Genomic DNA, 14,983 nt, shown 5'->3' with positions numbered 1-14,983 from the left:
GTTCATATCACTCTAAATCCCCCATCCAACACAGTGCCTAACCCATATTAAGTGCTGAATAAATGTTTTTCAAGTGAATGAAAAAAATAACAAAGCCCCAGGCACAAGTGTCAATTAAGACTTTTTTTTTTTTTGCAGACTCTACCAAGTTCCTATTCTGTATTTCTTTCCAGTTTCTTAGTGATTCTTCTCCCCATGAATCCAATTGCCCAGAAAACTCTCTACATCATTATACCATTACACACTTGCCCTCTGCAGACAGCCTCTGCTGTTCTTTTGTCCTGTCACAATCAGTGCTCCTTTGGTGTAGATGACCCTTGTTAAGAGGAAAGCAAACTAGGTACAGCTGACCCTAGAAAAATATGGGGGTTAGAGATACCAACACCCCCACACTCCTCAATACCCTGTCACCCAACACAATCAGAAGCCCTCATATAAGTTTTAATTCCCAAAAAACTTAACTACTAATGGCCTACTGTTGACCAGAAATCTTACTGATAACATAAAGTCAATTAACATATTTTGTACGTTACGTGTATTATATACTGTATTCTTAAAATAAAGCTAGAGAAAAGAAAACATTATTAAGAAAATAAGAAAATATATTACAGTACTATATAGTATTTATCAGAAAAAAAAATCCATGTGTAAGTGGACCCATGCAGTTCAAATCCATGTTGTATAAGGGTCAATTATATATAATTCACACCAAGATAAGAATAACTTATAAACTTAAGTTTATAAGTCCCCAAGATGGTGTTATATTTTAAAAGAACTTGTTAATAAAAGCTGAGATTTTTTCAGGTGTTTTTTTTTCTTAAATAATCTCTGTATCCAACATGGGGCTTGAATTTACATCCCCAAGATCAAGAGTTGCGTGTTCCACTGACTGTGCCAGCCAGGCATCCCAAGCTGAGGTATTTTTGAGTGTAACTTCACTCTAGCTCTTGCCTACTTACTCTAGGCTGACTCTACCACCCACATAAGAATGGCAGACTTTTAAAAATACCTTTAATTATTTTCTTATCTCAAAAGTAACTGATGTTCACTAATATAAATACATATATAAAAAAAGAAACTTATAATCCTATCATGCAGAGAAAACCACTATTAACACGTAGGTGATGTCCTTCCAGTCTTTTTTCTAGGCATGTATTCATATAATTTTACAATAGTGGGTCATATTGAATGCACTGTTTTCATTTTGAGATCTATAAAATATTACTAAGGAAACTAAACAATATTTAATGGTTAAACAGTATTCCCTTCAATAGTACTATCATAATTTATTCATCTATTATTTTTGAATATCCAATGACTTCCCATTTTCAGTATTATAAATAACAGCTTCCTTCTAATTCCACAGAATGATTAATCTCTATTCTACAATGTTGAAGCATTAATTTGTTAAATGTTTCAACTTCCAGAGAAACCTAATTGCTTCCAAGAAACACTGCTTGCCCTAGGAAATTCCTTCTTAACAAATACAATTTTACTGATATAGTTACAGGATACTAAAACCTAGAACTAATTTTATAATCATTCTAGTCTTGTTTTTACTGTGCTAATAAGAACAGAGATACACTATTATATTAAACTTAAGGAAATGTACAGAAAGTGGAAAACTTTCTTAAAAACAAACTTCTAAGTTTTCAGGAGAAATTAAGTATAACCTGTTTTTGTTTTCCTTTTAGGGAGACCTCTCTCCTTGCAAAAGTCTTAGTGTTTTATACTTGTATGATAACCGTATTAGTGAAATCACTAACTTGAATTATGCTACAAATCTGACCCACCTGTACCTACAAAACAATTGTATTTCATGTATAGAGAACCTCAGGTCATTAAAGAAACTGGAAAAACTGTAAGTGCTTTTTTTTTAATGTTTGTTTTCGAGAGAGAGTTCGTGTGTGTGTGTGTGTGTGTGTGTGTGTGTGTGTGTGCGTGCGCGCGCGCGCGCGCGCGTGAGCTGGGAGGGGCAGAGAGAGAGAGGAAGAATGCCAAGCAGTATCCATGCTGATAGCATGGGGCTTGATCTCACCAACTGTGAGATCATGGCCTGAGCTGAAATCAAGTTGGAGGTTTAATCAACTGAGCCACCTAGGTACCCCTAGTGCTTTTATTTTTAAGTAACATAATTGTTTGTCATCATTACAGTAATATTTTTGCATGCAGACCTTTCCATTATCTGCACTTTTGTGGAATAGGCCTCAATTTTTATTCTCTTGTACTATTATTAGTGCAAAATAAAGTGTTACACGCGTTATACTTGGCAATTTGTTTCATTAAGCCTGACATACTTTTCTTTTGCAGGAGAGTAAGGTGTCTTAACCACTTATAAGGATACCTAAAGCATCCTTAAAGGCTCAACTGGGGAAAAAAGTTTCCATGGAAACTTTTTGATTTTGATTTTTGATTTTCCATGGAAACCAAATGAGCTCTGTGTCTTTAAGAATCACACATCTCAAAGGGCAGGGTCAGAGAGTTGATAACGTTGATTTAGATTTGAGTGTAAAAAAGGCATTTACTGCCTATAATGATTTTAATTCAATGAAGTCTGGTAGATTTATTTTCCCAGACTGGAAGAACTATCAGTCCTTCTCAAAAAGTGGGCCAAGAACCTCAAAATGGGAAGAAGATAAGGGAAATGCTTATTGAAAACACAGATGGCAGGGTGCCTAGGTGGCTCAGTCGGTTGAGCGTCCAACTTCAGCTCAGGTCATGATCTCACAATGGTTCCTGAGTTCGATCCTCACATCAGGCTGACTGCTGTCAGTGCAGAGCCTGCTTCAGATCCTCTGTCCCCCCTCACTGCCCCTCCCCTGCTCATACTCTCTCTTTCTCTGTCTCCTCTCAAAAATGAATAAACACTTTAAAAAATGCAGATTTCTGGGTTCTGACCTAGATAGCCAAATGAGAATCTCTGGGGTTAGGCCCAAAAATCTTAATTTTGTTTTAAAAAAAGGTTATTTATTTATTTTGAGAGAGCAAGAATGAACGAGCAGGGAAGGAGCAGAGAGAGAGGGAGAGAAAGAATCCCAAGCAGGCTCTGCACTATCAGCACACAGCCGGACGTGGGGCTCAAACTCATGAACCATGAGATCATGACCTGAGCCAAAATCAAGAGTTGGATGCTTAACCAACTGAGCCACCCAGGCGCCCCTAAAAACCTTCATTTTTAAACCTACTACCCACATGATTTTTCTGTGCTCTAACATATAAAAGGAGTACTGGTAGATCATTTAATAAGGACCATTCCAATTCTCTCACTTAAAAAAAAATAATTTCTTAGATTAAATTAAGTGTAAGAATCATATAAATAAACCTTTCTTTGGCTCATTGTAAAGAGAAAATTCCACATATTTCTGCATTCTTTGTATAATTTTCACACAGCTCAGTGATTGTTACTATGTTTTCATTATGTTTACAGATCATGATGTTCTCAGAATGTCTATTTAACATTGTTTTATATTGGGATGCCTTGATGGCTCAGTCAGTTGAGCAGTTGAGCATCTGACTCTTGATTTTGGCTCAGGTCATGGTCCCAGTGTCATGGGATCAAACCTTGCATTGGGCCCCACATCAGGCCCCTCATCAGGCTCCGTGTTGGGCATGTAGCCTGCTTGAGATTCTCTCTCTCTCCCTCTGCACTCTCCCTTGCTCACATGCTCGCTCTCTCTCTCTCTCTCTCAAATAAAAAAATAAATAAATAAAAATAAAGCTGTTTTATATTTTGCAGGTATTTGGGAAGCAATTATATTGCTGTCATAGAAGGTTTAGAAGGATTAGAAGGACTAAGAGAGCTTCATGTTGAGAGTCAGAGGCTTCCCCTTGGAGAAAAGCTTCTGTTTGATCCAAGAACTCTTCACTCTCTGGGAGTAAGGCCACATTTGAATATTCTGACAAAGAATATAGTGATTAACAGTTATAATGGAACAGGAAGGTGGCAAAGGTATATTTGGACATTATACATACTGTGTATGTTTATATGGCCAGTTAATTTATTTGAGGGCTAAAACTAACTTTTCTCACATAATTTCTCAGAGACTCAGCAGCTATAAAGTTGGGATAATAACGCCTGCCTCTAGGGTACTAAAAGTATCAAAAGAAGGATATAAAAAAGTTATGTAAATTATCAAGTTCTAATCCAGATGTCAATTCATTCATAATTTCAACCTTGGTGATTATCATGATTCAAAATTTTAGGAAAAAGTTTAAGGAAAGAGTAATGGACAATTATTTGGCAAATTTTAAACAACCGAGAATAATGATGATGATAAATTGTCTTCTCGCTGGATTCTGATTTCATTGTAGGCTGCCTTACATGTGGCTCTGCCTCATCAGAAGCAGGTAGATCTGGGAGTACCAGATTTGATGCTCCAGCTGTGACCTGACACCCAGATACATTGCGGAGGTGTCACAATTAGTTGAGAAGCCAGAGGTGGCTTTTTTATGAAATGCCATTTATTATGAAATGCCACTAAAAACATTTTTGTTTGCTCAAGTTTTGCAAAGATTCAAGCAGATTCCAAAATTCTAAATATAAGGCATAATCCTTTTAAGCTGTATTTAAAGTCTTAAAAAGTATCAAGAAGTATATTATCTAAAAGTTGGCTATATAGATGCCTTGGTGGGTAGACTCAATCTTGGTAGAGATTACTGGGCCATCATAGATTTTAAGATGGCTTTGGTTTAATGCTGCTCTATTGTATATTTATGTCCTCACTAACAGCCAATGTTGATCCCTCTTGTTAATTAGCTAATTATTATTTTAAGTACCTCTGAACATGTGGATTATCAAGAGGAAACTATAGAGAGAGAGATAAAAATAAAAACCAGATATTCTTTTATTCTTACCTATGTTTCCTATTTTAAAAAACAGACAAAAACTGTTTCTTCCTACATAAGTACAAATCTTAGTGATATTTAATAGAAAATGATAATTTGCTTAAACTGAAATAAGCATTTTTCTACACTGTGTTAACATTTGTTTGCTGGGCATCTTTTTTCTTTATTGATTCCTGGCTTCTTTCTTCTATAAATCTCTTTTATATTCTGGAAAGGGAAAATGAGACTTATGAAAGAACTTTAGACAAAAATAGTAAGTCATATCACAATTACTGAAGTCCCAAAGTTATGTCTGAAAAAACATATGGCATAGAAACAAAATCTCCATGGATTTTAATTTTCTTACCTAAAGAGCAAAACAGCCTGAACTGATAAATCTTAAATTTTTCACAGATTAAGATTTCTGGTTCCTATATATAGTATTTAATTAGACTGTTTACTAATGCTAATTTATTTTTCTTACAGAAATCCCTCTCTATATTGAATATCAGCAATAATAATATTGATGACATAAGAGACTTAGAAATACTGGAGAATCTTAATCAGCTCATAGCAGTTGACAACCAACTTCTGCATGTGAAGGTAGTGTAAAGAAAAATTAGTTTAAAAATATTTACATGAAATTGTGATTTAAAAAAATTTTAAATATCTATAAAATTTATTACTTTAAAAACTATTCTAGATTTACTCTAAAACTAGGTTATGAATCTCTACTTCTTAATATATTTATTTGCATAATTCTGCCCTCTTACCTGGTTTTCTCTTTCATACCCCAGTGCCTCCACCCCTCACCAACAGAAAGAAGTTTCTCTGAGAAGAAAGTATGTGCTTTTCCTCTCTGTAATATTTTGCCAGCAAATGTTTCCCTCTAGAGACTAGATTTCTTGCCACTTAACAGTGATCTCCCAATGAATGAATTTCTAGTAACTGGGATTAGATCTGAACTCTCTCCAGGCTGCTGCTCCTTGGGAAAGTACCTGGATCTTGAACTTATTCTAATTTGCACTAACTATATTCATGTCATAGTATGTCATATCATCCCATATTCATTCAGTTATTTATTCATTCAAATACGCACTGAGCACCTACAGGTCTCTCAGGCACTGTACTATTCTGTGTAAATCAGAAGAAGGAAGATTATAGTCCAAGGGCTCAAAAAACCTACAGTCAACAAGTAATGAAAAAACGATGTGATTCTGTTTTCGCAAGTATTGTGGTGGCACTAACTCAGCCTGGGGCTAGGGAAGGCTTCCTGGAAACAGTCATCTGTAAGCTGAGCCCTGTCATAACCTCACAGTTTCTGATTTGGCAGTGGGATGGCTTGTGGTATAATTTCTTTACATGGAGGGACGCCTGGGTGGCTCAGTTGGTTAAGCGACTGACTTTGGCTCAGGTCATGATCTCGCAGTTTGTGACTTCAAGCCCCGCGGCAGGCTCTCTACTGACAGCTCAGAGACTGGAGCCTACTTCGTATTCTGTATCTCCCCCTCTCTCTACCCCTCCCTGCTCACGCTCTGTGTCTCTCTGTCTCTCCATAATAAATAAACGTTAAAAAAATTATTTAAAAAAAAAAAACATTTATAATTTCTTTACATGGAGCCACCAGAGGAACGAACAGCTTCTTTCTCCCATAACAGCGCTCTTGTTTTCAAAACTACTTCCAGACAGCTATCCACTGACCTTAAAAAAGTATTCCCTGGGGTGCCTGGGTGGCTCAGTCTGTTAGGCATCTGGCTCTTGATTTCAGCTCAGGTCATGATCTCATAGTTCATGAGTTTGAGCCTGACGCTTGGCATTGCACTGACAGTGCAGAGCCTGTGTGGGATTCTCTCTCTCCCTATCTCTCTGCCCTTCCCCTGCTTGCGCTCTCTCTCCCTCTCTTAAAATAAATAAATAAACTTAAAAAAATTTTTTTCTCTGACCTTGTTTCCAAATTCATACCTATTACCTAGCTCATCCCATAACTACTATAAGCAGTAGATAATTACAAAAATAAATATTATATGTATTATACTACTAATGAATTCCTCAAAAACACCCAAAATGCCACTGATCAGGATGGATGTTTAAAATATAAAGACCAATAAGGAAGCATGACTCAATTAATTGTTTCAACTTACAACATGAAGGATGTAAGAAGTTCATGGGATAAATTCTGCATTCAAAAATACTTTAAGTTTTAGGGGTGCCTGGGCAGCTCAGCTGGTTAAGCATCCAACTCTTGACCTCAGCTTGGGTCTTGCTCTCAGGGTTGTGAGTTCAAGCCCCATGTTGGGCTCCACGCTGGGCATGGAGCTTACTTAAAAAAAATTTTTTTTGGGCAGGGGGGCGGGGGGGCACCTGGGTGGCTCAGTTGGTTAAGCGTCCAACTTCGGCTCAGGTCATGATCTCACAGTTCATGGGTTTGAGCCCCGCATCTGTGCTCACAGCTCAGAGCCTGGAGCCTGCTTCAGATTCTGTGTCTCCCTCTGTCTCTGCCCTCCCCTACTTGTGCTCTGTCTCTGTTTCTTAAAAAATGAATAAATGTTAAAAAAATCTTTTAAATAACACAAATTATTCTATTATGCTTTTAACTCTGAACAGAAAAATGAAAGTTTGATAACGGGACAAAACTTCTTGCCTCCAAATGATCCCAAAGGAAGTTTTTCTAAATGACATTAAGACCTAGCTATTTCACCTACAATAATTATTCTTAGGCAACATTAATAATGTATAACCAGGATAAATGTGTAACCAAAATAAACACTTTCATTACTATTAATTATTCATTCCAATGATAAATGTCTAAATAACCAAACCCTTTTTTTTTTTTATTTTGAACTCAATGTTACCTCCCCTGTGTAGTGTTTCCTGAACCTGTTCCCATCAAGCTAGTCTATTAAAAATATTTATGGTATCATATGTGCCAGGCACTGCCCTTGGACTTCAAAAACATGTTCTAGGCACTGAGGATACCATGATCAAGAGAGACAGGGTCTCTCTACCCTCAAAGAGCTTACATTAAAATGACACAGAGGAGGGAACAGTCAGAAAATAAATAAGCAGAGAAGATTGTGAAAAGGGCTATGAAGGAATTAAATAGGATGACATAATGGAAAAGGGGTCAGTGGATATTTTAAATCAGGTTATTAAAAAAAGCCTCTGAGGAAATGACATTTATGCTGAGATCTGAAGAATGATAAAGAAACAATCTATGCAAAGAGCTAAGGAAAGAACATGCCAAGCATCGAGAACAGCAGGTGTAAAGATTCTGAGTATTCTAGGAACAAAAAGGAGGCCAATTTACTATGATAGGGACCCCAGTGCCTAGCTCAGTCTCTAACACATTGTGAGTGCTCAATAGATAATTGGTTGAATGAATGAAGAAGCAACAGTATAACATAAGATTATGATAGGGGAGAGATCATAAAGATCTTTTAGGCCATGATCATAAGTTTGACTTTATTCTAAGTGCATTAGAAAGTCACTGAAAGGATTATATTTTAAAGACTTCTCTATCAGCTATGTGCAGAATAGGTTGCAAGAATAACAGCAAAGAGATCATCTGGGAGACTACTACAGAGGTTAAAAAAAATGGTTGCTTGGAGATGAAAAGGAGTGACTGGATTGGAGGTTTATTTATTCATTCATTCATTCATTTATTTATTTATGAAAGACAGAGAGAAACAGATCATGCATGGGGGTGAGGGGCAGAGAGAAGGAGACACAGAATCTGAAGCAGGCTCCAGGCTTTGAGCTATCAGCACAGAGCCCGATGCGGGGCTTAAACCCACAAACCATGAGATCATGACCTAAGCATGCCTAATTGTCCTACAGTGAGACCAATTAATTAGTCAACAAGCCTGTCGCATTTGTTTTCGTGAATGAAAAAGTAGCTAAGCATCACTAATCTGAAAATAGCTTCTAAAATCAAAGAGAGGGACACCTGGCTGGCTCATTCTGTTAAGCGCCCAACTCTTGATTTTGGCTCAGGTCATGATCTCATGGTTCACGAGTTCGAGCCCCATGTCAGACTCTGCACTGATGACACAGAGCCTACTTGGGATTCTCTCTCTCTCCCTCTCTCTCTCTCTATCCCTACCCCTGCTCACACATGCACTCTCTCTCTCTCAAAATAAATAAACTTAAAAAAATAAAAAGTAAAATCAAAGAGAAAGACAGAAACAAACATTTTTGGAGAAACTGATAATATGGAAACAAAAAAAAAATCCCACTATAATTAATTTAAGAGAAATAAAAAAGGATTCTATAACCTTGAAACCAAAACAGGATTTTTTTTTAAAAAGGAACATTAAATGAATGAGAGGACTTCAAAATTTAGAATAAGGATAGAAGAAATTAAATATTAAATTAAATATTCTCCAAGAAAGAACAAAAGAGAAAGAATGGAAAATAAGCAAGTAAAAAAGAAATGTAGAGAATTAAATTCAGGAGATCCAACATGTGACTAGTAAAAGCATAAGAATCAGAAAATAAGAAAAAAAAAAAAGGGAAATAAAATTGTATTTAAAAATGACATAGGGCTGCATGGGTGGTTTAGTCAGTTAAACGTTGGACTATTGATCTCAGCTCAGATCATGATCTCACGGTTCGTGAGTTCAAGCCCCACATGCTGGAGTTCTCACTCCCTCTCTCCTGCCACTACCCCACTCATGCTCGCTCTCTCTATCTCTATCTCTCAAAATAAATAAATAAAAACTTAAAAAAATTCTTTTAAATAACATAATGGGCCATGATGTATTAACCAAAACAAGAATCAGTATCACATACACGCATGCGCACACACGCACACATACACACACACATACACACAGAAAGCCAAACAAAATGTGTGAAACAACTTCTTCAGACACTGAACTATAAGCGACACAGGACTGTGGACTCTAAGAGCATGAAAACAAACAAGGTGAGCTCTATAATTATCCCAGCTTTCTGCCTGAAGGCACTTTCCAGACCACAGTGCAGGGAGGGAAATAGCAAACAAGCCCTATGAAAATTAAATCATAACTGGAGAAAAGCCACTCAAGAAAAAACATCTAGAAATGACATGGAGGATGGAATTAGAAGACAGGACTTCTAAAAAGCTATTATAAATATGCTCTAGAATTTAAAGGAAGCATGAACACAAACAGAAGGGAAATGGAAGATGCAAAGAAAAAAATAACTTTGGAACTGAAATATGTATCTAAAATGAAAAATTAATTGGATGGGATTAAAAGTGTATTAGATATTATAGAAGAAATTATCAGTGAACTTAAAGGTATCACATTAGAACTACTGAAACTAAGGTACAGAAAGTAAAAACACTAAAAGATGAGCAGAGCCTCAATGGCTTGTGAGACACAAGCACTCAAACATGTATGAAAATGGAGTCCTAGGAATAGGGGACTAAATGATTATGTCTCTTCAAAACTCATAAATTGAGGGGCGCCTGGGTGGCTCAGTCGGTTAAGCCTCCGACTTCAGCTCAGGTCATGATCTCACGGTCCGGTCCGTGAGTTCAAGCCCTGCATCGGGCTCTGTGCTGACCGCTCAGAGCCTGGAGCCTGTTTCGGCTTCTGTGTCTCCCTCTCTCCCTGACCCTCCCCCGTTCATGCTCTGTCTCTCTCTGTCTCAAAAATAAATAAATGTTAAAAAAAAAATTTAAAAAAAAAACTCATAAATTGAATCCTAATCCCCACTGTGATGGTATTTGAAGGTGAGGTCTTTGGGAAATAATTAGGTCTCAAGGCTAGAGTCATCATGAATGAGATTAGAGTTGTTACAAGAAGAGAAAAGACAGTAGGGCTTTCTCTCTTAGCCATGTGAGCACACAGTGAGAAGACAGGCATCTAAAAAACTAGGGAGAATGCTCTCCCCAAATCACAGTATCTGCCAACACTTTGAAAAAAAATTTTTTTAACGTTTACTCATTTTTTGAGAGAGAGAGACGGTGCAAGTGGGGGTGGGGCAGAGAGAGAGGGAGACATAGAAACCAAAGCTGACTCCAGGCTCTGAGCTGTCAGCGCAAAGCCCCATGCAGGGCCTGAACTCAGGAACTGTGAGATCATGAGCTTAGCCAAAGTCGGACGCATAATGGACTGAGCCACCTAGGCACCCCTACACTTTGATCTTGGACTTCCCAGCCTCCAGAATTGTGAGAAATCAATGCTTGTTGTTTAGGCCATCCAGTTTGACAAGCAGCCCAAACTAAGAACCAGAAAATATCTTTGAAGAAATAATGACCTCAAGGTACTCAGAGTAGTCAAAACCTTCTTGAAAAAAAAAAAAAAAAGTTCAAGGATTCACACTTTCCTATTTCAAAATTTACTACAAATCTATAGTAACTAAGATAGTGTGGCATTGCCACAAATGTGAAACTGGGAATCCAGAAATAAACCTTCACATTTATGTTAATTGATTTTTTCTTTAATTTTTTTTCTCTTAACGTTTATTTATTTTTGAGACAGAGAGAGACAGAACATGAACTGGGGAGGGTCAGAGAGAGAGGGAGACACAGAATCCAAAGCAGGCTCCAGGCTCTGAGCTGTCAGCACAGAGCCCGACGCAGGGCTCAAACCCATGAACTGTGAGATCATAACCCCAGCCGGAGTTGGATGCTTACTCAGCTGAACCACTCAGGCACCGCATTTATGACCTTTATTAGACAAAAATTTCTTAGATACGACTCCAAAAGTATAAGTAAACAAATTAATTAATTAATTAAATGAAATAAAAAATTTTTGTGCTTCAAAGAAGACCATTAAGAAAGTGAAAAGAGGGGCAACTGGGTGGCTCAGTCGGTTAAGTGTCCACCTTCGGCTCAAGTCATGATCTCATGGTTTGTGAATTCAAGCCCCACATCGGGCTCTGTGCTGACAGCTCAGAGCCTGGAGCCTGCTTTGGATTCTGTGTCTCCCTCTCTTTCTGCCCCTCCCTCACTCGTGCTCTGTCTCTCTATCTCTCAAAAATAAATAAACATTTAAAAAATTAGAAAAAAAAGGAGGTGAAAAAGATAAGACAACAGACTGGAAAAAAATATTTGCAAGTCCTATATCTGATAATAGACTTGTGTACAGAAACTCTTGCAACTCAGTAACAAAAAGACAAACAATCCAATTTATAAGTGGGCAGAGGACTTGAATAGATATTCTACAAAGAAGATATGCAAAGTGGATAATAGGCACATGAGAAGATACTCAAAATCATTAGTCATTAGGGAAATGTAAATCAAAACCACAATTGTATACCACTTCACACCTGATGAGACAGCTATAATTAAAAAGACAGATAATAACCAGTGTTGGCAATAATGTAGAGAAGTTAGAACACTCATACTCTCTGAGGAGAATGTAAAATGTAACAGTTCTTCAAAATGTTAAACAGCATTACCATATGACACAAAACTCCACTAATCACTATACACCAAGAGAAATGGAAACATACATCCACAAAAAAAGTCGTACATGAATGTTCACAACATTATTCATAATAGCTGAAAAGTAGAAGCAATTCAAATGTCCATCAACCAATGGATGGATAAAAGAATGTGTACGTGTAATCACATGGAAAATTTTTTGGCAATAAAAAGAAATGAATACTGATTTATACTACAACATGTATAAACTTTGAAAACATTGCACAAAGTGAAAGACACCAGTCACAAAAGACCATGTATTGTAAGATTCCATTTCTATGAAATGTCCAGAATAGGTAAATTGACAGATATAGCTATATTATTGATTGCTTAGGGCTAAGAGGTTGGGGAAATATAGGAAGCAATGTTAAAGGGTACAGGGTTTCTTTTGGGGTAATAAAAATATTCTAAAATTGATTGTACTGATGATTATACAACTCTGTGAATATACTAAAAATCATTTAATTGTATACTTTATTTTTTTAAGTTTCCCTTTATTTATTTTGAGAGAGAGGGAAAGATAGAGAGACAGGGAGCGCACAAACAGGGGAGGGGCAGACAGAGAATCCCAAGCAGACTCTGTGCCGATGATTAAGCACCCCTTAATTGTATATTTTACATATGTGAATGTATGGTATGTGAATTGTGTCAATAAGGCTGTTGAAAAACAAAAAGCAGGGGCACCTGGATGGCTCAGTCAGTTAAATGTCTGACGCCTGATTTTGGCTCAGGTCATGATCTCACAGTTCATGAGTTTGAGCCCCACATCAGGTTCTACATTTACAGTGCAGAGTCTGCTTAGGATTCTCTCTTTCCCTCTCTCCCTGTCTCCCCTCTGCTCTTTCTCTTTCTCTCTCAAAATAAATAAATAGGGGAGCCTGGGAGGCTCAGTCGGTTAAATGTCCGACTTCAGCTCAGATCATGATCTCATATTTTGTGAGTTCGAGCCCCGCATCAGGCTCTGCACTGACAGCTCAGAACCTGGAGCCTACTTCGGATTCTGTGTCTCCCTCTCACTCTGTGTCCCTCCCCCACTTGTACTTTCTCTCTCAAAAGTAAGTAAACATTAAAAAAAAAATAAACTTAAAAAACAAATTAAAAGCAAACAACAAAAATGTAAAAATATAATTGTCCCCAAATTCCCATATTTGATGAAAATCATAAACCCACAGAAGCTCAATAAGACCCAAACAAGAAAACCACCAAGAAAATTACACCAAGGTGTACAACCATAATAAAATTGCTGAAACAATGATAATAAGAATATCTTTGGAGCAACTAGAAAAAAGACACATTGTATAGAGAAAGGTGAGAATTATCACAGACTTTTTGTCAAAAACATTGCAAGCCAGAAGACAATGGAACAGCTCTGAAGTGCTAACAGAAAAAAAAAAATATCAACTTAGTTATATATCCAATGAAACTATCTTTCAAAAAATGAAAGCAAAATACTGTTTTCGGATAAACTAAACTTGAAAGAATTTGTCCCCAGGAGATCTACACTACAAAAAAATATATTAAAGTTCTTCAAGGCAAAGGAAAAATGTTAACAGAAACTTTTATCTACACAAATGAGAAAAATATTAAAAGTGGTAAGTGCAGGGTAAATACTTTTCACATTTTTTAATTCCTTTTAAAGATGATCAGTTTTTTTTTAAAGCAAAAATAATAACCACAGACCATGAGGTTAATGACATGTAAAACTAAAATGTACGATAACAATAGCACAAATGGGAGGGAGGGTGGAAATGGCAATATACTAAGGTTATATATGAAGTGATGTCATTATTTGAAGAAATTCTGTGCTGATTTAAAGATGACTGTTCCAAACCCTAAAGTAACCACTAAAATTAAAAAGATGTATGGAACTAGTCAGTAATAGACAGAAAATGAGATGCAAAAATAGGGGAGAGCAGGAATAAAGGAAAAGGGAACAGATGAAACAAATAAAAGATGGTAGTTTTAAATTCAGTTATATCAGTAATTGTAGTAAATGTAAATAGTCTGAATTTTCCAATTAAAAGGCAGAGATAGTAAGACTGGATTTTAAAAATCCAATCATGTACTCTCTATAAGAAACATACTTTAAATATGAAGATATATAAAGGTTAAAAGTAAAACCATAGGGAAATATATACAATAAAAACAAATAATAAAATAAGAAAGCTGCAGTGACGATATTAATATAAGATAAAAACAACTTCAGGATAAGAAATATTACCAGAGATAGATAAGGAAAATTTATGGTGATAAAAAATGCCAATTCATTAAGAAAACATAACTATCGGGGGCACATGGGTGTCTCAGTGGATTAAGCATCCAACTCTTGGTTTCTGCTCAAGTCATGATCTCATGGTTGGTGAGTTGGAGTCTGTGTAGGACTCTGTGCTAACAATGCAGAGCCTGCTTGGGGTTCTCTCTCTCTCCCCCCTCTCTGCCCCTCCCCTACTCATGTTCTCTCTCTGTCTCTCTCTCAAAATAAATAAATTAACTTAAAAAAAAAATAACAATTCTCAATATTTATGCACCTAACAACAGAGCTTCAAAATGCAGAAAGCAAAAATTGACAGAAGGGAAATAGATAAATCCATAATTGTAACAGAGATTTCAACACTCTTCTCTAAGTAGCTGATGAACAGGTAAATGGTAAATCAGGATATAAAAGATTGGAGGGGCGCCTGGGTGGCTCAGCTGGTTAGGCGGCCAACTTGGGCTCAGGTCATGATCTCGCAGTCGTGAGTT

General features: G+C 36.8%; 1 protein-coding gene across 3 annotated transcripts in view; it reads left to right on the top strand.

The window, feature by feature from the left end:
- PPP1R42 (protein phosphatase 1 regulatory subunit 42) overlaps positions 1-14,983 on the top strand; it is a 52,434-nt gene that overhangs the window by 7,010 nt on the left and 30,441 nt on the right. For 2 of the 3 annotated variants that reach the window (XM_042923755.1, XM_042923757.1), the window contains exons 3-6: positions 1,695-1,861; positions 3,737-3,875; positions 5,311-5,427; positions 5,622-5,666. In XM_042923755.1, the coding sequence (XP_042779689.1) occupies positions 1,695-1,861; positions 3,737-3,875; positions 5,311-5,427; positions 5,622-5,666 (468 nt within the window). The remainder of the gene's footprint in view (positions 1-1,694; positions 1,862-3,736; positions 3,876-5,310; positions 5,428-5,621; positions 5,667-14,983) is intronic. The other variant, XM_042923756.1, reaches the window with a different exon arrangement.

The sequence above is a fragment of the Panthera leo genome, chromosome F2, assembly GCF_018350215.1.
Source record: "Panthera leo isolate Ple1 chromosome F2, P.leo_Ple1_pat1.1, whole genome shotgun sequence".
NCBI lineage: Eukaryota > Metazoa > Chordata > Mammalia > Carnivora > Felidae > Panthera > Panthera leo.
This window is presented reverse-complemented; position numbering and strand designations above follow the sequence as displayed.